The sequence below is a fragment of the Rana temporaria genome, chromosome 10 (genome assembly GCF_905171775.1).
Source record: "Rana temporaria chromosome 10, aRanTem1.1, whole genome shotgun sequence".
Taxonomy (NCBI): Eukaryota; Metazoa; Chordata; class Amphibia; order Anura; family Ranidae; genus Rana; species Rana temporaria.
The window spans coordinates 106,567,335-106,594,063 of record NC_053498.1 but is presented as its reverse complement, the minus strand read 5'-3'; the positions used below and the strand labels follow the sequence as shown (position 1 = coordinate 106,594,063).

Below are 26,729 nucleotides of genomic sequence, written 5' to 3'. Positions count from 1 at the left end.
TAACTCCAATAAAAGTGGTAATGTACTTCATCCTGTGTGGACTTGATAAAGTCCATACAGGACAAAACATGTAGGGGTGGAGCCTGGGTGCTGTGAGCCGATTTGGAAGGAGTTCAGTGTGAGCCTTGGTCAGCATTGTGAGCAGAGTAGAAGCAGAGCAGCCGAAGGCAAGCAGTTTGTGTCTGCTCCTGTGTATTGCTGGTTTGAAGGGTCTCTGGAAGCATATTGGAATTTGAGCCTGTAATTTTACTTTATAATGTATAATTTATTGGCATTTCATCGAGTGTGGCGATTGAATCACACAACGCGAGCCTCGTTCTATCCATCCATCCGGGATCTTTTTGGAGCTGTAGAGGAAAACAGATTGTGGAGGATTGCTGCTGTTTTAGAGGCGGTTTTGTGGATTGCTGTAGTCAGGAGGAGATACCAGAAGCCATGTCAGCCTAATCTTTAATAAGATAGCAAACTATCTCTGGGAGAGTGAGATTCCAAAAAATGCATGAAGGGAATGAAGTCACCTTTATCTGAAGATTCACTGGGTGTTTCTTGGAATTAGACTACACTATACCTGCTTTTCGAATTTGATGAAATTTCATTTTTTTGGAGTGTTAATCACACAAATAGTGTTAAAGCGGGGGTTCACCCGAATTTTTTTTTTTAACATTAGATTGAGGCTAATTACGGGAAGCACAATCGGGTGTTTTTTTTTTAAATCAATGTAGTACTTACCGTTTTAGAGATGGATGTTCTCCACCGCTTCCGGGTATGGTCTTCGGGACTGGGCGTTCCTATTTGATTGACAGCCTTCTGACAGTCGCATACAGCGCGTCACGAGTTGCCGAAAGAAGCCGAACGTCGGTGCTGCTCTATACGGCGCCTGCGCACCGATGTTAGGCTACTTTTGGCAACTCGTGACGCACTGTATGCGATGGTCGGAAGGCTGTCAATCAAATAGGAACGCCCAGTCCCGCAGACCATACCCGGAAGCGGCGGAGAACATCTATCTCTAAAACGGTAGGTACTGCATTGATTTAAAAAAAAAACACCCGATTGTGCCTTCCGTAATTAGCCTCAATCTAATGTTAAAAATGTGTTTTTCGGGTGAACCCCCGCTTTAATGGGATGCTTGGTGTTATTTAATCTATGAACATTTTTGTTACAAAACTGTTTATTTGCAGCACTTTATTTTGCCATTTTGTATTCTTGTCAATATACAAAAAAAAAAAAAAAAAAACAACAACACGTGAGAGCTATCACAAAGTCCTGATTCCCTTTTCCTGCAGCCTCAGCTGCACTACAAATGAATGAATAGAAGTCTCTGTACATAGGCTGCTATTCATTCACAAACTGAAACATAGTAAACAGTTTACTATGCTTCAGTGATAAATTAACACGATTGGTACTGGTTGCTCAATGTGTTCATTCAGGAAGGAGCTGGTAAACATGTTGGAACCAATATCATTCCCTAAAATTAACAGTTTAATGCTGAACTTAGTTTGCACCATGCCTTTAAAATAAATACATATTTATACAGATGCTGAAACGGATGGATACAATCTGATTAAATCAGTGGGAGTTTTAGGAGAGCCTTGATACAGGCATGTACCACTTTGAAGGCAAGAGTGTTTCCTGAAACATATTTATGAATTCCCTTTCCCTGTCACTTAGACACAATGTTTTTACATATATACTTATCATATGACAGACATCACTGTGAGATAAAGTTCTAGCTTACATACATCGCCATTTAGGAGTTTACAGTCTTCATCGATCTCGTCTGCGCTGTCTTCATCAGAAACCTCCCCTTCCTCTGCATCATCACTAATACTGGAAGGCAGCTTCTTCCCCTGGAAGAGACAAAAATTACAACTTTTAGAACTAATCTAGCATCCCGCGTGATGTTGCTAAACAGACAGTTGACATACATGTCCATTGCTTGGTCTGCCAAAGGATATGCAATTCCATGCATCCAGGTTTTATGACTTCAGCAGCTCTGCCAGCCTGCATCGCTAGAGCCTCCATCTTTATTGCAACAACAAAGCTTGCGCCAAAAAAATCTGCGGCCTGCTGATTGAATAATGAAGATGCAGCAGCACACCAATGAAGTATTCTCTGCTCATTCTTCTACCCTCCCACCAGTCAGCATGACCTGTCAGCACTTGTGAATGCAGCAGCACCTGCTTGGTTACTAGTGTTGGCCTTTCCTCCATACGTGATAATACAGGACGATGATACCAACACAGGTTCGAGTACCTACATTAATTGCATTTTAAAATACTTTTAATGACACTGCACAATGCAGATAAGCTTTTTTTTATATGTCTCTTTATTAAACTTTTTCATTACAAAAAACACAATACATAAATACTTAAAACACAACATCGACAAACATGTACGGTCTCAATATAACCCCATCATAAAATGCGATTATTAATAACAATTTATTTCCGGGAGATCCACTAACCCCTCACAGCTATAAGATTAAATGCAAGATAGAGAATGTCTGCAACAATTCGGGCTTGATCATATGTGCGGCTATACTGCATTTGCCAAGCTGTGAGGAAGCGATATGTCACCTCCTCACTGCCTGTTTAAACCATCAAAATGCTGACCTACCGTACCACAACCAAGTGCATTGCACACAGTTGCAGGGGGGTTGTGGCGTAACCCCATTTACTTGAAATGGGTCATATTCAGCGGCTGTACTGCCCAGGGCCGCAGATAAAGCAGTACAGCCAGCCTTCCTGTACTGGGTCCAGGCCCATCAGTCCAAAAGGGGGGCCCAGTCACCTGCTGAGCAGGAGGGTCAGCTTTACTCCCTTACAGCAGACACTGATCATCTTCTATCATGGCCGTCTTTCCCTCCTCTCCTGCCGGCAGCTGCTGTGGGCACACAAGGGCATGTCTTAGTCTTAAGACTCCTGGCCAATCAGGTTTTTAGTACCCGCTTTCTGAGGAGAATCGGGTAGACAAAAGTGAATATTAATTTGCTATTGTCACACAACTGGGTGGGTTCAGGGCACAGTCCTCTACGCCCAGAGTACACACTTTTTTTAAGCCAACTACAGCCTCTGGCTCAATTCATGTGCTTAAAAAAAACACCCCATTAAAACCCATGCATTCGGTGCCCTGCATGTAGATTAGGGGCCGGACGTATTGGATTGGGGGGGGCCCTGCGCCCCTTATGGACAGGCCACCACCGAGATCAGGTATGCCTAGGAGGTAGCACATTCCTTTTAAGACCTCCGACTCACTGCTGCCTAAAAACTGTACAGGTGTTTTTTTACTGATGTAAATGCAGATCATGGTTTTGAATGTGCCTGTACACACAGTCACGTAAACATACGCTACACTCCCCTGATTAAAAGAAAGCTAGAAGAATTGTTACCCATGTGTACGTGCAAGTCCTATACATTTCATCCTTTTGTTTTTGTTTTCTGCCAGGAATGTTCGATGTTCATGTATCTGTATCTGTGTGCCCATAAAGGTGCTGGGACACATGACGGTAAAGCTTTATGACCTGTAGGTGCCTCTCCTGAGGGTGTTTTTACTTTGCTATTTATCAAACTGTTTTAAATTGTTATTTTATGTATCTAGCCCAAACCTTAGCATGCCTCAGTGGTTTATTTACAAGTTAAATGCACATTGACCCAGAAAACCGTTACAATAAGATAAAAAGTAAGCAGAGTCTACTCCACAACAGCCTCCATCACAGCCCGATTAATAGACAGTTATGGGTCCACTTTAAAGGGCAACAGAACAAGGCATTTACCAAGCGATAGGACCAGCAATAGGTAGAGATCTATATTTTTCAAACCCTCTAAACAGTTGTTACACAAATAATGGCTCTCCAGGGTACAGTGATAAGTAAACTTGTTGTTTTGAATATGTCTACACACACTGTTTTCCTACCAAGGGAATAATTCCGCCTTCACAAGGTTTCAGGCAGGAGAAAATATGTGCCGGCTAACGACATGGGTTGAGTCTAATGCTATTGGGAAACACCACTAATTAGAAAAGTATTGTATTTGCTCTACAGCGATCCTGGATGACCTGCAATACCAATTCTAGAAACTGACAAACGACAGTAGGAAAATGAAGAAAAACACCAAATGACAGAACAGCCCTTAAAATGGTTTTGATCATCATCAAAGCTGATGATTCTTAGTTAAATAATGTACTGAGAAAGCATGGAAGTGGCCATTGCCAACTTCTACTTCTGAAAATGCTAGCTTCGCACAGGACAAAAATGGACCTCTATGGACATCTCCTTAGAGGATGAGGACTGGTCGGAATTCAGAGATACCTACAAAATGTCCGTCATTGCGTCCAGAGACCGAATCATACAAGTTAAGATTTTCCACCAGACCCACCTTACTTCGGCGAGGTTGCGTGGGATGGGTCTCCTGTCCTCGGCAGCTGGCTTCCGCGGCTGTGGCCAGGAGGCTGATTTCTTACTCTGTTTTTGGTCATGCCCAATAATTCTGGACTTCTGGGGGGAGGTGGGTGCCTTTGTCTCCTTGGCGTTGGGCCTCCCAAATATAAATCACTCCAAGAACTGCCTACTAAGCATTTTTGGTGACTTGCACTTGTCAACGCATGCCAAGAGACTGCTCCGTATACTTTATTTTAAAAAGACCATTCTACTGTCCTGGAAGGGTGCACAGACCTCTTTGAAAGCCCTTTGGCTAAAACTTATTAATGACTTCATCCAGCTATATAAGCTTACTTTTGAAATCCGGAAACAGACCAAAACCTTTCATAAAATTTGGGGTAGGTGGCTAGCCCATTTATTTTTCCCAGCACTGAAGTACACTTGTTTGGCCAGTGTTGGACAGTGCCCTAAGGATCTCTAAAGTACTCCCACCTTTGCTGTGCCCATATTGGTCTACATGCACCTTTTCCCAGTGTGCCTACTGTATATCCTTTGTATGGGTATCTGTTATTTGTCTGAGCATATTGCCTACCATTCCAAACCAGTCTATCTAGTACGGCGATTGTGTTTTTTCAGTGTGTGTGTATTGTTTTTTTTCTGTTTGTCAGTTTGTTGAAAAACTTCAATAAAAGTATCTTTAAAAAAAAAAAAAAAAATGCTAGCTTCTTGGCTATCTTTGGCTTAGGTGTTTTTTTTGAGTTGCCGACTCAGAACAAGTAGACACATCAGAAGTTTTGACTCCATGTGGACTTGCTCCATGCTGAGAACATTTGACGTACTCATTGTGACGTACGCATTGTGACGTACTCATTGTGAATGACTGCTCTACACAATTGCTGTTGTGATTAATAAAGTATTCTGAATATGAAGTTCTGTTTTCTTGATCACGTTACAAGCTTTACAGCCTTAGCCATCTGGCTACTCAATGATCTGGGAACGAAAAGCTGTCTTTAGTGGACTCCATTTATAAGTAAGGCAACCTATGCACCCATAGTCTGTGATTGTCTGCAGCGCAACGGATGACCTATGAGAAGCGCAATTGATGACAAACTGACCCAACTATCACATGCAATACCTAATGCCCTCAATGTCCCACACAGATTTTTTATTTATTTTTTTGTAACATCATGATTGTAGAAAGCATATATTTCCTTACCACTTGAGTTTTCGTGGCATGTCTTTTATGTAATTAGGAGGCATTTGTGTTGCTTATCTAATGGTAATGCGATTTCTGTGAGTTTACATAGAAGTCTATAGCACTGGAACCCAGGGGTCAAGTCCTGGGGAAAAAAGTGTGGGAACTCCCACCCAAGATCCACTCCCCCCACCAAAAAAAAATGATACGCTCATATGCATAATTACTAAACTGCATGTTTTTTTATAGAAATAACTTTAAGTTCTTTCTAAATCCCTCGATAACTCGCGGCAGACCTCCGCAATGTCTCCTGGGAACAATGACGAAAGCTCCCAGGAGATATTGCTGCATCGAGGAAGTGACGGAATACCCACACACTACTCGACGAATCCATATACAGGAAGCGGCCAGTAATATAAAGGATTACTAAAGTTCGCCTGCCCCTGACAGTGACTCGAGCTGGGCATCGTGGCTAAGTGAAGGATCGGCTCGGGTGGCTCGGCTGCTCTTGGCTGCTCTAGTCCTGCAAAGGGAACCGAGTTCCTGCTGTGAAAAAAGTGCAGGAACTCCGTTCCCACGCGTTCCCGCAGGACTTGAGCCCTCCTGGAACCGCACCAAAATAGTGCAGGAAATGTTTTATCTTGCGTTGCACTGATTGGAATTGCCACTATTGAACATAATCCCAGATAGCAAGAATAACTTCCCGCAAATTTGTGTCAGTGTTAAATTGTAATGCCGCGTACACACGATCGGAATTTCCGGCAAGAAATCTGTGTTTATTTTTTTATGTCGGAATGTTGGCGCAAACTTGTGTTGCATACACACGGTCACACAAATCTTGTCGGAAATTCCGACCGTCAAGAACGCAGTGATGTACAAGACGTACGACGAGCAGAGATCAATGAAGTTCAATAGGCAGTTCGGCTCTTCTGCTTGATCCTGAGCATGCGTGTTTTTTTGCGCGTCAGAATTGCATGCAGACGAGCGGATTTTCCGTCGGAAAAATAGAGAACCTGCCCTGCCTTTCCTAGCCCTTGGACAGCACTGCCAGCATACTTTAAAGTTATGAAAACATTACTGCCAGCCCTTTCTCATACACCCCTCCTCCTGTGTCACTCTCAATGTAAATTAAAGCCTCTAAATACCTCAATTAACGCCACTCTTTTGGCCCGCACTGCCTCCTCAAGTGTAGCTTTTGATTGAAGGAGGATAGAGGTCACGTGACCGTCAATGAAACATCAGAGGAGAGCAGTCACATGACCGGGTCCACAAAAGAGCGGCGTTAATTGAGGTATTTAGAAGCTTCGATTTACAATGAGAGTGACACAAGAGGAGCGGAGTACGAGAAGGGGCTGGCAGTGCTGTCCCAGGAGACTAGGGGTCTCCCGGGAGTGCAGGGGTGCATTATAATGAAAGGGGGTATGTGTACTGTGCAGGGGGTCTGTGCAATGTGCAGGGGGCTGTGAATTTTTTTTTTCCTGAAACTTCCCTCTTAAAGTTAGAGTGCGTGTTATACGCCAATTGTCAGGGAAATGGTCGAAGTACTGGCAATCTTGCCAGTAGAAGAAATGGCCGCCAGAGGCACATCATGTGACAGGTGGATCCCCCTGCTGGCCTATAAAAGGCTACCACTGTCTGACCCAAATTGCTGGATTGTCATCGGTTTCCTGTGTCTCCTGTATCCTGAATATCTGGCTTGACCCTTGGCTTATGTCTGAACCTGTGACTCTGCTTATCTCCTCGCATCTGACCCCGGCTTGGCTGACTACTCTATCTTCTGCTCCTGTGTATGACCCGGCTTCTTCTTGAAGATTCCTTTGGACTGATTCCTATGTATGACCCTTGGCCTGGCTCCAGACTTCGTTCTTGGTTTACCTACGGTGCCACACCTGAACCCTTTCCTGCACGGCTACTGAGTCCGCTCTTCCAGCACACCCCAGCTACCTTGCCTGCATCTACCTAGTCAGCAGCAGTACTGGCAATCCGTGCACCTTTGGGCCCCGCACTCCCTGTCTCATTCCCAGGGGTGCGGTGTACTTAGCCGCAAGGAGTGCCCTCTCAGCAATCCGGCCTCACACCAGAGACTTGACACCGATAAATGCGGTACTCTCCTATCTAGGCTTACCAATGCTGGCCGAATAAGCAATACAAATAGTCAATGTTGATTGAGAGAGTGACTTTCTGCTTTAAGAACAGGACTAGACATAAGGAATTCCAACTTTACCCAACTTATTTGCTGTAACCTTGTTACTAAACTGTGTCTCAGAAGTAGTGAAACCAAATAGAATCAGGCAAGAAGCATGTAGAGTAGGTCAACAATGGAATGGGCACTCATTCCAAATCTGCTTGAATACCATTGTCTACAAGAGATGTTTGTACTGTGTGGCTATATGGATTGGAAGTGCGCACACACACACACACACACACACACACACACACACAAAACCATATGACATAAAGGCTCCCATCTGATACTCAAAATTCAAGTGTTAGGACTCTGCAAAGCACTGCATACCCCGCTTGTGATATTTCAGATATATTGAAATAATAAAACTCCAATGTTCAACATATTTTGTGAAAAAGGTGGAAGATCCCTTAAGCAGCTGGGAATCTCATTAGTACTAAATCCAGTGTTCTCTCAACAGAGAGATAACAGATGTAGCCCATTTAAGAATGCTGCAGAGTGTGAAAAAAAGAAAGAAAAAAAAAACACTAGATCTGGAATTTAACATTAACATGGCCATTGCACAAGTTCTATTGATCTGTCAGATTTCAGTGGTATTGACTGGGACATGTCACATGGTGCATATGATGAAGTAGGTCACTGGGGAGGATTCAACTACAAAAAAAGCATATGTATTCTGAATGTTCAAATACTGGGTATAAAAGAAGTGATAAGCGTCTAAATTTATTGTGGACAAGCTTTTAGCACAACAAAGAAGTGCAGTGCATAGGGAATGCACATAGGGCATGCACTGATACCCCAAGGGGTGGAAATAAATACTGTTAATCCAGCTAGTAAATAAAAGAACTTTGAAACTGTGAAATGTTTGATAAACGCAATGATGTTGTAAAGGAACTTAAAGCGATACTAAACATACACTGTTTAACTTACATTTCCCCTGTTATATCTATATATGGACAATGGCACTGTAATTATTTAAAAAACAAACAAACAAAAAAAAAACTAAAGTACCCTTTTCCTAATCGATATACAGCGGTCACAGGACCCAGCTCTTTCCCAGCCTGTTTGCAGGGAAACATAAGCAGGAGGAGCTTCTAGTCCTCTGCTGCTGGTCACATGTTCAAAATAAAATAAAAAACAGCCTTTGGAATAAAGAGTAAAAATAAATATCAATAAAACATGGGTTCTCAACCTGTGTTCCTCCAGCTGTTGCAGAACTACAAGGCCCATCATGCCTCTGCCTTTGGCAGTCATGCTTCTGTTAGCCTTGCAGTCCTCATGGCACTTATAATTCCACAACAGCTCAAAGGGCCACAGGTTGAGCACCATAATAAAGGTTTTAAAATGGTCCTATAAATATATACATTTGAAATCAAATCTATTATTTATTGGCAACATCAAGGTGTGGGGGCGAATTTTTGACTATCACAGGCTGTGTTACCCTCCTCCAGCCTCAAGAGTGAGTTGAAGCCTCCACTAATCTACATGTAATATCCCGCTCCCATTATGTTTAGCGGGTTAGTGGGCAAGGAGGAGGGAGGGAGTGGCCTGTCATTTACCACTGTGTATACTATGTTACTCTATAGTCATATGGGCTGCTTGGATGTGATGGGGAGGAAATGCTCAGCATAAAAACTCACTGAAAACTGAGCATGTGCAGAGTTGCCACCACAGCTGCAAAATCTCTAAATGAAATGGGGGCTTGAAGAGAAGGTGGAGATGGAGAGCAGCAGGATCAACCAGGTTTTTTGCAGAATACAGAAAGTGAATCTCATAGTGACTGAGTAAGTATGAACAGCATGTAATATACCATTTATTGATAACTTTTTATGATGTGGTTTAAGTGACACTTTAACCACTTCAATACAGGGCACTTCCCCTCTTCCTGCCCAAGCCAATTTTCAGCTTTCAGTGCTGTTGCCATTTAAATGACAATTGAGCGGTCGTGCTACACTGTACCCAAACAACATTTTTATCATTTTGTTCCCACAAATAGAGCTTTCTTTTGGTGGTATTTGATCATCTCTGGGGGTTTTATTTTTTGCTAAACAAAGAAAATATTGCTTTTCCTTCAATTAGCTGTCACACACTGTAAATGCACACCCTCTCCACCCCTCCTCTGTGCTCCTGACCAATGAAGAATGATTTTAACATGATTCTGCCCTTTTGAAGGGGTGTAGGGAAGAGAGGGCTGCAGATAAACAAGTTAAACATATTTAGGGGGATTTGTTTAATCCCTGTGTATCATCTGAGGCCGTTTACTTCACTGGGTATATGTGAGGCAATGATTAAGCACATGATACCGTGTGAAACATGTCTGCCTTGATAGTCTTTTCCAGTGGTGTGTCACTTGGATGGATCAATAAAGGACTCGTATCCATCATCTTGGAGTGCAGCCATTTCTTCTTTTGTGATGATTTACATCCAGGTAAAAAAAAATTAGGCACCAGTGCCCCCCCCCCCACCCTTTTACTTACCTGAGCCTTCATTCGATCCAGCGCTGTGCACGTCTGTAGCTATTCGTCCCGTCCCCCACTTTCTGGTCTCACTGGCTTTGCTAAGACACCGAGAGCCAGACACACAGGTCCCAGAAGACAGCAGGTACCACTCAAAATGCTTGACTTGCACATGCACAGTAGGGAACCAGGCTGTGAAGCCGCAAGGCTTAACTTTCTAATTCCCTTACTAACAATGCTGGAGCCGAGGGGACGGGTCAGCTTCAGGTGAGGACATCGTGGGCACCCTGGACAGGTAAGTGTCTTTTTAAAAGTCAGCATGTGCACTATTTTAGCTGCTGACTTTTTTTTTCCGGTGGAATTCTGCTTTAAACCTACAACCAGCACTTGCATTAGGATGTACTGCATATTTAAAGCTCACCTTCAGTCATTTTTTTAATGTTACATCTATTAATTCTTCTGCCCTTGCTGTTTTAACTTTGAATAGTAAAACATTTTTTTCTGCCAGTAAATACCTTATACAGCTCACTTCCTGTTTGTCTGGTAAAAAGCCTAGGCTTATGACATCATGCACAGCTCTCTCTCTCTCTTGTGAGGGCCAATGAGTGCTAAAGGGCTGCAGAGCTGGAGGTGTGCCTCTGTGTGTCTGTGTAAATCCAGGAAGTGAACAGGCAGCAGCTTCAGCTGCCCACAGTTAAAATGGATGCAGCCAGACTCAGTGAAGGGAGCTTTCTGCAACATATTTGGCAAGTACAGAATCACAGTAAATATAAAATAATATGCAAAGTGGTTGGAGGGAAGCTTCCAAATGGCAGAGATGTTTTTATTACAAATTATGTGAGCAGACTGCAGTTTCTCTTTAAATATCTTATCCTGTAGCTGAAGAATGCTCCCAGAAAGCTGCTCAAGCGCGTGAAATATTTTATTGTGGGGCATTGTTATAACTGTTATTTGGTGAAGAACGTGATTAATGCACAGCAGACGACAGGGTTTGGACTAAAAACAGAACATTATAATTGTTTGGGTGCAGTGACAGGGCATGTGAGCTTTTATATCATCCATATATATTACCTTCACTAATATCTTTCCTTTCAGGGTTTCTGGAGAAGGCAGCTTTGTGGAATCTCCATTCATCATAGATGACAGATCTAACTTGTCTCCCAGGATTTCAGTCAAATACTGAGCCATTTTCTTTTGCTGCATCACACTGCAGTGGTTTTCAATTGACAAGATGACAGGATATCTAGAAAAACAAAAACACAAGATTCTAAATAATATCATCCATGGAAGATACAGACATAGTGCAATATACTTCCAATGTGTTCTTGTATCTTAGATAAGGCCATAAGTTACCTTTCACCATAATCTTACCATGAGGGGTACCACAAACACAAGACCATTTAGAAAAGGCTCACAGCTCTTTTTGATCCCTGTATACTTTATACATCTTGGGTGTCTATATTTAAAACTTACATTACTACAAAAGACCATCAACGTCTGCTTTAAGCACTGTACACACGATCGGTTTGTCTGATGAAAACAGACCGTTTTCATCGGACAAACCGATCGTGTGTGGGCCCCATTGGTTTGTTTTCCATTGGTGAAAAAAAAATAGACCCTTTTTAAAAATTTTCCTATGGATAAAAAAACGATAGAAAAAAACGATCGTCTGTGTGGAAGTCCATCGGTCAAAAATCCACACATGCTCAGAATCAAGTCGATGCATGCTCGGAAGCATTGAACTTTATTTTTCTCAGCACGTCGTAGTGTTTTACGTCACCGTGTTTTGTCACGGTCGGATTTTTGACTGATGGTGTGTAGGCAAGACTGATGAGTCAGTTTCGTCGGATATCTGATCGTGTGTACGAGGCTTAAGAGTTATTTCAGGGTTATTAAAAAAAAAAAAATGCATCTCACGGATGTGTATTCTGTCATCCACACTACCTTTATAAAAAAGTACAGGATAATCTGAAAATCTGCATTTGGCACGTACATAAAACAGTGGCGCCGTCCCCTAATCCATGCGTCCGGCCCCTAATCTCCATGCAGGGTACCGGACGCATGGATTCCAATGTATTTTTTTTTTTTAAGCGCATGACTAGAGCCTCCTCCTGGCCAATCAGGAGGTGGGTCCCAAGACCGGATTGGCTGGGAGGACAAGCGACTGTTGAGACTCGGGAGTAGGGGGAGCGATGCTGCGATCGAGCGACGGGGGGGGGTGAATGGTGATAGAACGTGAGCAGGGCGGTGGTGGTTGTTTGGCTGTCTGGGGGGGGGGGGTGGATGCAGGCCACCCCCCCCAAGAAAATTGAGCACCAGCCGCCACTGGCTTCAAATGCAGGAAAAAATATGCCTGTCTACACAAGCCCTTCTTGTGCATCTTATCAGATACAGGGGGGACCAACAGGCTTTGTGGTCAATGCCCAAGGGTGTGCCAGGTGTGCCAAGTGTTACGTTTGGGAACAGGACTGTTTCCTTATCATAAAGCCTGAATCTACAGTTCTCTCCTCTTCTTCAACTTTACTTTCCTCACCACAAGTTGTTGTTTTTACCCGGCTGGGTAATAAAGAGCACAGCAAAGAGCACCTGTCGTGGACATTCCTTAACTTCCACTATATGCAATACACATCATTCACCCAGGGGCGGACTGACCATTCATGCACTCGGCACTGCCCAAGGGCCCCATGGCACTAGGGGGCCCCATCACGGTTGCCAGGCTCAGTAAAACCAGGGACAGTATGTAAAAATCTGTGTTTTTTTTACATCTGTCCCTGATATGTCTGATACCGACATGCTTTTGATGTGAAAATCCTGAGATTTTAGCTGCCCCGCCTCTGCACTGCCTCCTGGCGTGGTGGCCATCTGTAAGCCCCATAATCTTCTATTGCCCGGGGGCCCCATGAGTTGTCAGTCCACCACCGCATTCATCCTAGGAATTTGGAGGAGCCATGAGGTAATACGCCGCCCAAACATCCAGCAGCTCCTCCGGGGGTAGTGCTACATTACATTTTCGCTCTTGCTTAGATAAATGTCTCATTAATGACTATATATACATACAGTACATGCTGCAGTAGCAGAGTATTCTCATTTACATGATTTATTTCCAAACAGGGATACAATTGTGGTTACTGATTTTATTTTGCTTCTTACTATCAGAAACCATCAGCGTTATATTGCTCTGCAAAGCCACATTGGTCTTATTATAGGAAGCCTCAATCATGTCACTTCTTCATTTTTTTTTATCAAATCGACACAAACTATATGTTCATAAATGAAACTATACAAAAGTAATAATCATAATCTATTTCTGTGCTTTAATAAATTGTTTATTCCTTGCTGTGAGGATACAAGCATCAGTTCTTATATTGATAATAGCTGAGAACAAAGACAATCCTTTAAGAAATCCAATATCTTCAGACACAGAAATGGCTAGGTATGAGCGGCTGCTAAAAACACAAAACATAAGGTCTTCTCTATGGTTTCCTAACGGAGGCGCACACAGAGATGACAATTGCATGCAATCAAACATGTTTTTTCAAATTAAGTATAGGTGTGTTACTGAAAACACAACATTACATGAGCCAGTACATAAAGATAATATGGTTGGTTTAGTTATTTAGTTGGTCAAAAGTCAAAGTAAGGTTTTATAGGTCATACAACTGACTTTGATCAATTTTGTGCAGGCGACTGAGGTTAATCTGTATTAAACAAAAGGCTGCTGGGAGCTAGATTCTTAGACAGCGGGGTAAACAGCTGGACTGAAAGAATTCCTGACTGAAATAAGCTTTAAAGCAGTGGTTCTCAACCATCTAGTGCCGTGAACCCTTGATAAAATTTCCCAAGTTGTGGGGACCCCTTACAGTAAAATCTTTGTAGCGTGGGTTGTGAGCACCCAAGGCAAGTAATTTGTGCCCCTAACCCATGGAAATGTAGCGCTACCCAAGTCCCTCCACTCGTACAGTATTAAAACCCCTTATGGTACATTTTAGGATGTACCACTCTCTTTGTTCTCCGTTCTTTCCCTTTTATCTCTCTCTATTCTAATTCCTTGTCCCCCCAATTCTCTCTTCCGCCGTCTTTCTTGTTCTCTTATTTTTTCTCTCCCTTTTTCCTTGTTCACCCCCCTCTTTTTCTCTCCCTTCCATGTATTCTCTATTTTTATTCCTTCTCTTACTCCTTGGTTTTGGCGGTGTGGGGTCAGTGGCAATGCTTGGGGGAGTTCTGATCAGCCAACTTAGGTTCTCTTGATCAAGGCCATCAGCTGATCTGAGAACTGTAGTGGGGACTTTTAATTTCAACTATAATCACAGGTAGTGTTACTCACGGTGTCTCTGATTTTGGGGTGTCTCGTAGCAGTGACACCTATGCTGGAATCAGGAGATAGGGTCTCCTCCAGCCCCTCCCACTTCGCATTCCTCACCAGTCACCTGACCTCTAGTCTCTGCTCCGCAGCCATGCCAACTGAATGGAAGGCTGCGAAGAGGCTGGGTGGGCGGCCACATGCTCCAGGGACAGCCCTGCTGGGCGGCCGCAGACAGGCTGCAAGATCGGTGCTAGCTTCAGGAACAGCCCAGGGTTCGGTGACCCCTGGCAAATCATCATTCGACCCCCAAGGGGGTCCCGACCCCCAGGTTGAGAACCACTGCTTTAAAGGCATTGCAAACCATTCAACCTGCACCTTGTGTGTTTTACAAGTATAAGATGTACATCGATCATTACACATGTGCATTCCTTTTCATCTGAATGCATTTTTGTCCGAATTTCTGGGATTTTCGCGTTTGTTCTAACAAACGATAATGAATGTTTAGAGTCCGAAATCCGAAAGATCCGACATAAAAAATGCTTTATTTTCGTTTCATTGTGACAACAGTTCGCTATAGATAGAAGATTCGACATGACGGTGACAATAGTGATTTGTGTCCATCGAATCTGTGGTTGAATGTGCCTAACCTAACTCTATTAGTCTGAGATAATTCAAAATGGAGAGAAAAGAGTCCACATTATAGAGACATGAAGATTCGACATAGAGAGAAAAGAGTCCACATTAGAGAGAAAAGATTCGACATTATAGAGACACGAAGATTCGACAAAGCAGCTAAAAACATACGATCGCCACGAGCGGACATTTATGGTCAAATGCCCGCCCATAGGCTATAGAAGAATTCTAATGTTGGTTAACTAGTAATAATAATTAACAAATATAATTATTACTAGTCATACAACATTAGAATTATACTATAGCTTGTGGGTGGAGCATTCCACCGGAAATGTACAATTGCAGCGTTGTACAGTTTAGCTGCTTCGTCGAATCTTCTTAGAACATTCGACAAATACCATAAGGATTCAATGACAGATTCAACCTTAATTAATTTGGATTTTCAGACGAATGCATTTTTTAACAAAACTAAATAATAAAAAAAAAGAATTTCGGAAGTGTGCACGTGTCTATTGATCATGTCGTTTTATAGTGTCAGTTGATGCTCTGTAAGCACATGTAGCAAGTGGAGTTTAGCAAAGGGCCTATTAAGGGTTGCTTCTCCCCTTTTTAGAAGCACGTCCCTTTATAAGGTGGATGGAGCTGGCTTAGGGCCCTTTCACACGTATGGACCGTATGTCCGCAATTTCATCCGTCCGTTTGCGGATGAAAACGGGACATACATGGGTCCCTATGTGATTACGGGTGTCAGCGGATGAATATCCGCTGACACCCGTAATTTGTCCGCCTCCGCAAAGATCCGCATTTGCAGACGGAAGAAATCCTATTTTTCTTCCGTCTGCCGGATCGGATCGGATGAACACGGACATAGGGGAGAGCGAAGGAACGACAGGGCGGTCTGCCCTGTCAGCTGCCAGCTCAGCGGGGATTTTACGGAGGATCCCAGCTGAGCTTTGCGGACACACGGAGCGGATCATTACTGATCCGCCCCGTGTGAAAGGGCCCTTACCAGGGAGTGTTGGGACAAAAAAGGTCTGCTGGAGGTTCTCATGCGCGCTCTTCCTTTGGGGTAGAGGCTGCAGAGAATTCCCCCACACTGAACAGTTATTGGAGAGAAAGTGATGCCACCTGAGAATGGAGGAGATTTGTACAAAGGATGGTGGGCCAGAAGTTGGTGTTTCTCTTGATGATCCCCCCCCCCCCCACCCAGGGGGAGAGATGAATGGTGAAGATAGTGATCTGGCTGCAGAGAATAGAAAGCATCATCTTGAACTCTTACTAGGGCTGCAAACACCCAAACTAATTGTTCAAGTACCTCATCCATTATTTGGACAGTTATTATCCAATGTCATTATATGACTTATTCTGTATACTACTACCTAAAATCAGTAAGTTTATTGCTAGATCAAGCCTCCACCTAAAAATGTGGGAAAAGTGCCTTTTACAGCCAATGCTTGGAAGGTGAGATGAGAAGAGTGTTTCATTGTGCAAACCTGGTGCTTGAACTGAGGGAACGCGTTTCGGAGCATGCACAGCTCCTTTGTCAAACCCTCATCTGATGAAGGAGCTGTGCATGCTCCTAAACGCATTACCGCCCACCATCTTCACCTGATGTCACATCAGCCACGCGAGTTCCAGAACCCGGGGCCACCTCATTACCTTCTCGCCAATCCACGTCACCAGGGACTCTGACAGCTGCGGGACCGCTCTCTCCCCCAGACAGATGAGGATTAAAGCGATCCGCATGAGGACAAATCACTATATGCCTATGACCTCTTACTATTTTGTTAGTGTTTTTAATCCCATTGTGCCTGTAATAAATGTTTTAACCACTGCACATAGAGGCTCCTTTCTCTTTGCGTTATGAAAGTGTACAAAAAAAAAAAAAAAAACATAATAATAATGCAGTTATATATTGAATAAAACATAATTGAAAATATATGTAAATACAACTTATTTAAATACCTGAATGTACTTGTTTTAAGATGTTTGTACTCTCCTGTACAGCAGCACTACAGACTAGGAGATGAAGTGGAGTACTAGTGGCCAATCTTGCCTAGTGCATGCGCTAAGGCTCCATGTACACGGGACGTTTTTACAACTGCTCCTAAATGATTAAACTTGACACATAGTACCCCAGGTTTAAAACGTCTGTTTTGCCGCGTTCACATGCCACATTTTTTTGCTTTCAAAGAAACATTGTTAAACGCAACCACTTAAAAACGGCAATAAACGAGACTGTGTACATGGTCACATAGGATAACATTTTATGAGTTCAGGGGCAATTGAAAAAAAAAAGCGTTTAGCAGCGTCCCTGTACATGGGGCCTAATGGGAGGATAAAACAAAGTAGGGTGACAGATGAACATTCTGCTGCTGTTCCTTCAAAGTCCAATATTGGGCTGGTGGCAGGGAGATAACCTAGCTGTGTTAGAGCCAGTTCACACTGGGGCGACCTGGGATCCGACCCAAGTCGCGCGGTCAAGAAAATGAATAGAAGTGAATGGAGCCGTCTTAATGTACACTACTGAAGTCGCTCCGACTTCAGAAAAGGTTCCTGTACTACTTCAATCCAACTTCTAGGCGACTTTTAGGCAACTTGTACCCATTGATTTCAATGGAAGTCGCCTCAGAAGTCGGATCACTGTCTTAACTGAAACAATACAGGAAGATGACATACATTTCTGAGGCAAGCCCCTCCCTCCCACAGAGCTGATTGTTGTTTGATTGGCCACTGGAAAGCCTCCTGTCCTGGAGGCAACTTGAAGTTGCCTTGTAAGTTGCCTGATGATTTATACTCAATTCGTGTCCAAGTTGCCTCCCAAAGTCGTGCTAGAAGTCGTTTTGCCCCTGTGTGAATGGGCTCTTACCAATTATGTACAGTTTCAAAAATAAGCTTTTAGTAATGGTAAACAAGTTCTGTTTTGGCTAGTGCTACATGAAAAAAAAAAAATAGGTAAACTACAAAAACTTACTCATTTTTGGTGAAGGCATACTTGTTAATAGTTTCAATGACATCCTTGAAAAGGATTTTGGAGGTCAAGGTGTACCCATGGTGGACAATTGGCTCTCCATCTGGTCCATCCCAGCAGTCAACTGAAAAACCAAAACATTGTTAATTATAATGAAAAGTTACACTTTATCACAAAGTGACGCGTGGCCTTTATGTTTAAGTTTTAATACAGAAAGCAGTGATGACTACAGATACTGGGAGCACAGCTATAACCCCTATTAAACCTATACCCAGAGCTGCTGTTAGAAATTGTCTGACTTTTGAGACATAGAAAGTGATTGTGGCATATCGCTGCAGTCTCGGCTGCACAAAATGATTAACAAGAAAGTACAGAGCTTCCAGTTCATTCAAACTGAAGCATAATAAACACTTTACTTTGCTTCATTTATGAATGAACACAGTGATCAGTACTGGCCCCACCCTGCTCTCCATCCTGAAGTGATCCCATGCCCCACAGCAGCCAGTGGAAGGAAAAGAAAGGGGAAGCTGGCAACGCTGCAGGGGAAGGGAGGCTTGGCCAGCAGATGGAAGGGAAGTGGAGCGGCACTTACTGGAACTGATCCCCTGCAGCCCCCCCCCCCCACAGCAGCTGCACTGATCAGCCCTCTTCTGGGCCAGGTTCCCCTATCTTCTGCTTGTCAGCTGCCCAAGTCCCCTTGTGGAACGGATGGAAGCAGGGTGCCCCTTAATTGGCAGCTCTGCTCATAACCCATATTATAATACAGTGGGGCCTCGGATTACGAGCATAATCCATTCCAGGAGAATGCTCGTAATCCAAAGTACTCGCATATCAAAGCGAGTTTCCCCATTGAAGTCAATGGAAACAAAAATAATTAGTTCCACAGTGACTTCAATGACATGCAATATCGCATGCGGCCAGAGATGGGGGGCGCCGGAGAGCCTCTGAAACGGCCGCATAGGCACGAGGGCACCTCGGCTGGCCTCGGGAAGACTCCATTCCTGAGGTTTGTCGAGATCAGTCGAGCTGTCCTCTGGCCTTTCCATGCATTTCAGAACAGCTGTGATCGGCGCACTCCCACCTCAGGCCAAACGTGGTACTGCACACCACTTTGGCCTGAATCCTGCTCGTGTTGAGAGACAACACTCGCAAATCGAGTTAGGATTTTTTTTAAATACAGTGCTCGTATTGCGAAACGCTCGTTAACCACGTTATCCACAATCCGAGGTTCCACTGTATATCTGATGCTAAAGTTTTATAAAACAACAAAGAGGAGGTTCAGGACTTTGAGTGAGGCACATAAGTGGAACAATGGATGAGTTTGACAAAAGCAAGTTTAATAAAGTAAACATAAGTTATATAAATCACATTCCCACATCTTTCTTACACCTGTTATTTCACTCCCACCCATTACAGTGCTCATCACTAGGAGCCTATACAACTACATAGCTTCATTACATCCCCAACATCATCTCTTCCACTTTCTTCCCCAGACACTTCCAAGGTCACTTCCCTGGCATCATCAACAGTGCCAGTTTGGGCTTCATTATCCCGCTGGAGGTTCAATGTGGTGTCCGGTTCCCCTGGGGCTCCTTATCCTCTGAGCTCCCGGCAGGGATGCACGACGATTGCCACCGGTGCAGCGCCACAAGCACATTTAGTGCTGTAATGTGTAAGTAGGAGGTAGGATCATCTTCCTCCTCTGCCCCCCCCCCCCCTATATTTTTACTTTACCCCTTTTGAAGAGTCCACAATCCATTTTTTGGCCCTCATACATATGTATAAATGTTTTTTTAGATTCTATGCATCTTCTCCTGATGAGGCGATACAGTCATTGAAATGCGTCAAGCCAACGAGCCATTCAAAATCTACAGGCTACCCTAGATGCGTAACTTTATCATATTTCATGTGATTTAGCCATTTTTAAATATGTGATGTTAACTTATATCTTTATACGGAGTCTGCTGGCCAAGATATTTGTATAAGTTTATGTTTACTTTATTAAACTTGCTTTTGTCAAACTCATCCATTGTTCCACTTATGTGCCTCACTCAAAGTCCCGAACCTCCTTCTTGTTGTTTTAATGAATTGATTAGGGCGATATGTATTCTACATATTTTTGGTAAAAAAAAAAAAAAAAAAAAAAAACGCAATAAGCGTATATTGATTGGTTTGCACAAAAGTTATAGCGTCTACAAAATAGGGGATAGTTTAATGGCATTTTTATTAATAATTTTTTTTTACTAGTAATGGCGGCGATCTGCAATTTTTATCGTGACCGCGACATTATGGCGGACACATCGGACACTTTTGACGTTATTTTGGGACCATTATCATTTATACAGTGATCAGTGCTATAAAAATGCACGGATTACTGTGTAAATGACACTGGCAGGGAAGGGGTTAAGTGTGTCCTAGGGAGTGATTCTAACTGTGTGGGGGCTGGGCTACATGTGACACGACAGTGACCACTGCTCCCGATGACAGGAAGCAGTAGATCACTGTCCTGTCACGAGGCAGAACAGGGAAATGCCTTGTTTACAAAAACATCTGCCCGTTCTGCAGCTCCGTGACACGATCGGTGGACATCGAGTCCGCGGGTCACGCAGGTGGGCGTGCGCCATCGCACGGCAAGATTTTGAAAGCAGCGTACAGGTACGTTGCTTTGCCCACATGAGCCATTCCGCCGACGTATATGTTCGTGAATCGGTCGGTAAGTGGTTAAAGCCAAAAAACACTGTAAAAATCCACCTTTTCCATTTACTTCAATGCAAAATGTAGAATTTGGCCAAAATAGTCAAGATTTTTTTCACCAAAAGATTGGCAAAATAAAAAAATTTTGATCATTCCAATTCTTGAAAGGTGGGAGAGAAAACAGAGGCAGAGGCAGGCAAGTATAGTTCCATGAGAGTGGATTGGCAATTGTGGTGAAACCCTCACCACTACCACGGCAATCCTAGGCAGTCACGTCAGTCACGGACAACCCATATTTACAGACTACTGCTGCTAAAAATTAAATGCACTCTTTCTTTCCCAAAGCACTGAAAAAACTTCCTTTTCCAATGACACTGTTTCTTACATGAAAGCCGTGCATTCTGCAGCTTAAGATCAGCTAAACCAGCATTTGCTCAGCCTCAAAAACTGGCTATTTCTGTAAATAAAAGACTTGATTTATTTGGAGTCTGCTTAAAAGAATCTGCCTTGCTGTAAAAGCCTTTCATCGCATTCCCCTGAAAAAGCGAGACGTCCAGGTCACCAAGAAACAAATACTTTAGATGTTTTTAGTTTCTGCCGACGTTCTGTCAGCTCATCTCACCCCGAGACTTTTGAAAAGACAATATTTCCCTCTTATCATTTTTATACCCTATTCTTTTTATGTTGAAAAGAGAGTTTGCTTTTAAAAGATTGAAAAATGTGGATAATAACTAAATACAGTACATTTAAGATTGGTATATTTAATGAATGCATAACTTAAACAAAAGTATTTTAATATCCCCTTACACTTTGTAAAAATGTAATAAAAATTGTGAATTTAACAAGTTATGTCTTTGTATTGGTACATCCACATTCAAACTTCTGGATGAAAAGGCAACACCACATTGCATGTTGCTGTGAATCTAATAACATGTTTTGATTAGAGCAGAAAAGCAGGAAGGAAAAGCAGCTCACTAATGGTAGTGAGCTGCTTTTCCTTCACCATCCAATTACAGCCAAAACTGCATTACTCTTATGACAGTAAAGACAAGTTAATGATTGGGCTATATCAAGTGTTTGGGTGGGGATGTCTGGATTACAAAAAAATTAAAACTTGGAACAAAGCAACATACTTTTTGGGCAGGGTGTTCATATGATAGAGGGACACAAGAATTTTTCCCAAGTGGAACTTTAAATGGCACTTTAAAAGATTTTATATATACATACACACAAACACACACACACACACACACACATATATATATATATACATACATCAATGTTTAAAATATGAAAACATTTATTCTACAGTGTTTGAAAACTGATAAAATACTGCATTCATTTCAGTGATCAATTACTGCTCATCAGTGTGATACAAATGTCTTCTGTCACACAACACGTGTCGAAGAAAACCAAATCTCCTTCATTAGGCGTAGAGACAGGGTCACATTTACTTAGTTTAACAGTAGAGAAAGCATAGCTCTATGGGTTAAAAAAAACATACTGGCTCCTGATCCTGCCCGTATCCTGATGTAGTGTTACAGGGTTTGAAAGGGTTAATTATTTTTTTTTTTAAATAACATACAATACTTTCCTCCACTGTGCAGTTTGTTTTGCACAGAGTGGCCCCGATCCAAGTCTTCTAGGGTCCCTAGGGTCCCTTGTGGCTCTCTTGGCTCCTCTTGGCTCCTCCCCGCAAGAGCTAACCCCCTTCTGGGAAGCACTCTCCCAAGGGGGTTAGCTTGCAGGCGAGCTCCCGCGGGATACAGTGGCCCCACCCTTGGCGCTCTGCGTCATGGATTTGATTGACAGCAATGGGAGCCAATGGCTGTGCTGCTATCAATCTGCAATGAAGAGCTGCCTCAAGCTGGGGGAAACTATCGCGGGATCACACATCAGGTAAGTAAAAACAGAAAGCTTTGCAACCCCTTTAAGCCTCCTACACACGATCGGACTTCCATCAGACTTTTCCGTGGATTTTTGTTCGAAGGGCATTGTCTGAACTTGTTCTACATACACATGGAAGAACATTTTCAGCCAACATTCACCAAATCACACAGTTTTTCAGCTCTTTACCGCCACCCTTTGGGCAACTTCTGCCATTGTCTGATGTTTAGAATTGGTTCCGAGCACGCATTGCGTGGCGGACACATCGGACACTTTTGACACCATTTTGGGACCATTGTTATTTTTACAGCGATCAGTGATATAAAAATGCACGGATTACTGTAAAAATTACACTGGCAGAGAAGGGGTTAACCTGTAGGGGCACTGAAGGGGTTAAGTGTGACCTAGGGAGTGATAACTGTTAGGGGGTGTGGCTTGGCGTGACACATCACTGATCGCTGTTCCCGATGAGAGGGAACAGCAGATCGCTGACAGTGTCACTAGGAAGATCGGGGAGATGTTTGTTTACACTTACCTCTCCCAGTTCTTCAGCTCCGTGACACGATTGTGGGACACATCGACGTATATCATTGTGCGGCGGTCGTCAAGTGGTTAATCTACCAGTATTTTTATACACAGAGAAGGCCTGTTTCTGTTTGACAACAAGATCGCCTTTATTAAATGGAACTAAGCATAAAATCCACACAGAGAGCCAACACATTTTGGCCATTAGCCATGATTAGGGCCTAACGGATGAAACGCGTTGGCCCTCCATGTGGAGTTTATGCTTGGTATAAATATAACCAAAAGCATTGGGACACCTACCTTTACACACACACACACAATTTAATGACATCAAAGTCTTATGCCGCGTACACACGATCGGTTTGTCTGATGAAAACGGTCTAATGGACCGTTTTCATCAGACTAACCGATCGTGTGTGGGCCCCATCGTTTTTTTATCCATCGGTTAAAAAACTAGGAACTTGTTTTAAAATTACCTGATGGTTAACTAACCGATAGAAAAAAACTGATCGTCTGTGGGCACGTCCATCGGTTAAAAATCCACGCATGCTCAGAATCAAGTCGACGCATGCTCGGAAGCATTGAACTTCATTTTTCTCAGCACGTCGTTGTGTTTTATGTCACCGCGTTCTGACACAATCGGATTTTTAACTGATGGTGTGTAGGCAAGACTGGTGTAAGTCAGCTTCATCAGATATCTGATGAAAAAATCAGACCGTTTTCATCGGATAAACCGATCGTGTGTACAGGGCATTAGTCTGTAGGGTTCAATATTGAGTTGGCCCCCCCTTTGCAGCTATAACCGCTTCAACTCTTCTGGGAAGGCTGCCCACAAGGTATAGGAGTTAGTCTATGGGAAGGTTTGACCATTCTTCCAGAAGCGCATTTTTTAGGTCAGGCATTCATGTGGATAAGAAGACCTGGCTCGCAGTCTCCGATCTAATTCACCCCAAAGGTGTTCTATCAGGTTGAGGTCAGGACTATAGTGTGGGGTTGTTTTTCAGGGGTTGGGCTTGGCCCCTAAATACCAGTGAAGGGAGCACTTAAGACATCAGCATACCAAGACATTTTGGACAATTTCATGTTCTCAACTTTGTGGGAACAGTTTGGGGATGGCCCATTTCTATTCCAACATGACTGCGCACCAGTGCATAAAGCAAGGTCCATAAAGACATGGATGATCAAGTTTGGGGAGGAGGAACTTGACTGGCCTGAACAGAGCCCTGACCTCAACCCGGAAGAACACCTTTAGGATGAATTAGAGCAGAGACTGCGAGCCAGGCCTTCTCGACTTCATTAGTGCCTGACCTCACAAATGGTCTTCTGGAAGAATGGTCAAACATTCCCATAGACACTCTCCTAAACCTTGTGGACAGCCTTCCCAGAAGAGTTGAAGCTGTTCTAGCTGCAAAGGGTGGGCCAACTCAATATTGAACCCTACGGACAAAGACTGGGATGCCATTAACCACTTGGTATCCAGGCCATTGTACTTTGGCGGGCACAAGGTGGCTCTACAATGCCGGGAGGACGTCTATTGATGTCCTCGGCTCCTCCGGCCCCTGGGGAGCATGCGAGCACCGCCGGCGGCGAGTGAGCGTGCCCACCGTATCACTGAGGTGCGGATGTGCGTGCCTGGCGGCCGCGATGTCTGCCAGGTACCCACGATCGTCCGTTCCATAGCCAAGGACGTGGATCTCTGTGTGTAAACACAGAGATCCACATCCTGTCAGGGAGAGGAGACCAATGCTGTGTCCCTTGTACATAGGGACACAGATCTGTCACCTTCCCCAGTCACTCCCCTTCCCCCACAGTAAAAATCACTCCTAGGGAACACATTTAACCCCTTCCTCGCCCCCTAGTGTTAACCCCTTCCCTGCCAGTCACATTTATACAGTAATCAGTACATATTTATAGCACTGATCGCTGTATAAATGTGAATGGTCCCAAAAATGTGTCAAAAGTGTCTGATGTGTCCGCCATATTGTCGCAGTCCCAATAAAAATCACTGATCGCCGCCATTACTAGTAAAAAAGAAAAAAAATGTCAGTTATAACTTTTGCGCAAACCAATCACTATACGCTTATTGCGATTTTTTTTTACCAAAAAGATGTAGAAGAATACTTATCGGCCTAAACTGAGAATTTTCTTTTTAAATTGGGATATTTATTATAGCAAAAAGTTAAAATAGTGTTTTTTTTTTCAAAATTGTGGCTCTTTTTGTTTATAGCGCAAAAACTAAAAACCGCAGAGATGATCAAATCTATCATTTTATTCCACAGGTCCCATGCTTTCAGAAAATAAATATTAGGTTTTGAAGGTTTTAGGTAATTAGCTAACTAAAATTGTGCATTTTGGAACGCATGTGATAAAACTGAAAAACTTCTCTGGCACTGAAAGGGTATGGCCTGCAGAAAAGTAGTGTCATATCTTTCGGAGAAGTATTTACACACACAGAAGATTCCAGATAATTTTATGGCATGTCATGGACTAGTAAGATCTCTGATAGGTTTGGAAGAATCTTTCTAATTTATAATTTCTGGGTTCTTAGACCTAGAAAGACTTTCCTATGAATTTAGGAGATGTATGTAGTGAGAGGCCAATTCATTTTCTACAGAAATACAATTTTCAAAAGGAAATTCTGGGTGGCTATGCGGCATGTTTCAAACAAGGTGTCTACCGCTCTGCCCAAGATTTATTAAAAGGTAAAGCTGAACTTCAGGCAAACATCTAAATGTACAGATGAAACATTTTATTAAAAAATAATATATATATATTATATATGTAGTGGCCTGCTCTTGTTGAACAGGCGCTGCTTTAAATTTAGTGGGGTCTGAGCTGTTATCTGGGCTCAGACTAATGTGATTAATGGCAAATTTAGCCTCTGTTCCAGCCATGGCTGTGCTGGGAGTTCCCACCATTGTTCGCCTGGGGGGTGTCATTAGCACTTCAGGCCAAGGGTGGCAGCATCAAGGTGTATTGGGTGTCCCCCTCGGCAGCGAATCAGTGGGAGCGGTCGCCCTGCTGTGCATGTTGGGGAGGGGTGCTTAAAGGACAGACGCCATTGGGGTTCCTTCGCGCCTCGTGGCCCGCCTGGCATGAGGTGCGTGTCCTGAGTTCTGGCTCCGGGACCACGTTGGTCCGGGGTCGTGGCTTCACATGGTAGGCCCAGTAGTCAGACTGGGGCCTGCTTTTTGAAAAGGGGATCATGTGCTGTCCGTCCTGCGGGAGGAAGCCACTTGATGAAGGAAGCCAGGGGAGGACCTATCCTGGAGAGGACCATGCAAGAGGCTGGTATCTTGGAAGTATGCCTGGAAACTTCTTCGAAGGATGCACCATACACAGAGGTTTGACAGTGGTCATCTGTCAAGTCTAATTTCTACAGAAATTAAGCTGGAGAGATCCGGGTGCTGAATCCTGTGGCAGGAGATTCTGGACCAAAAGTGCCTCCTCATAAAGGAAGGTCTGTGGCAGAGACTATACTTTATTCTGTGTGTCATTCCGGCTG

The 26,729-nt window shown here is 43.4% G+C and overlaps 1 protein-coding gene across 8 annotated transcripts in view; it reads right to left on the bottom strand.

Annotated features, from left to right (window-relative positions):
- Nucleotides 1–26,729, bottom strand: part of PLCH2 (phospholipase C eta 2) — a 924,207-nt gene that overhangs the window by 162,947 nt on the left and 734,531 nt on the right. For all 8 annotated transcript variants that reach the window (XM_040325910.1, XM_040325911.1, XM_040325912.1 and 5 more), the window contains 3 exons: nucleotides 18,122–18,242; nucleotides 11,283–11,454; nucleotides 1,740–1,847 (listed from right to left, as the gene is read on the bottom strand). In XM_040325910.1, coding sequence (XP_040181844.1) covers nucleotides 1,740–1,847; nucleotides 11,283–11,454; nucleotides 18,122–18,242 — 401 coding nt within the window. The remainder of the gene's footprint in view (nucleotides 1–1,739; nucleotides 1,848–11,282; nucleotides 11,455–18,121; nucleotides 18,243–26,729) is intronic.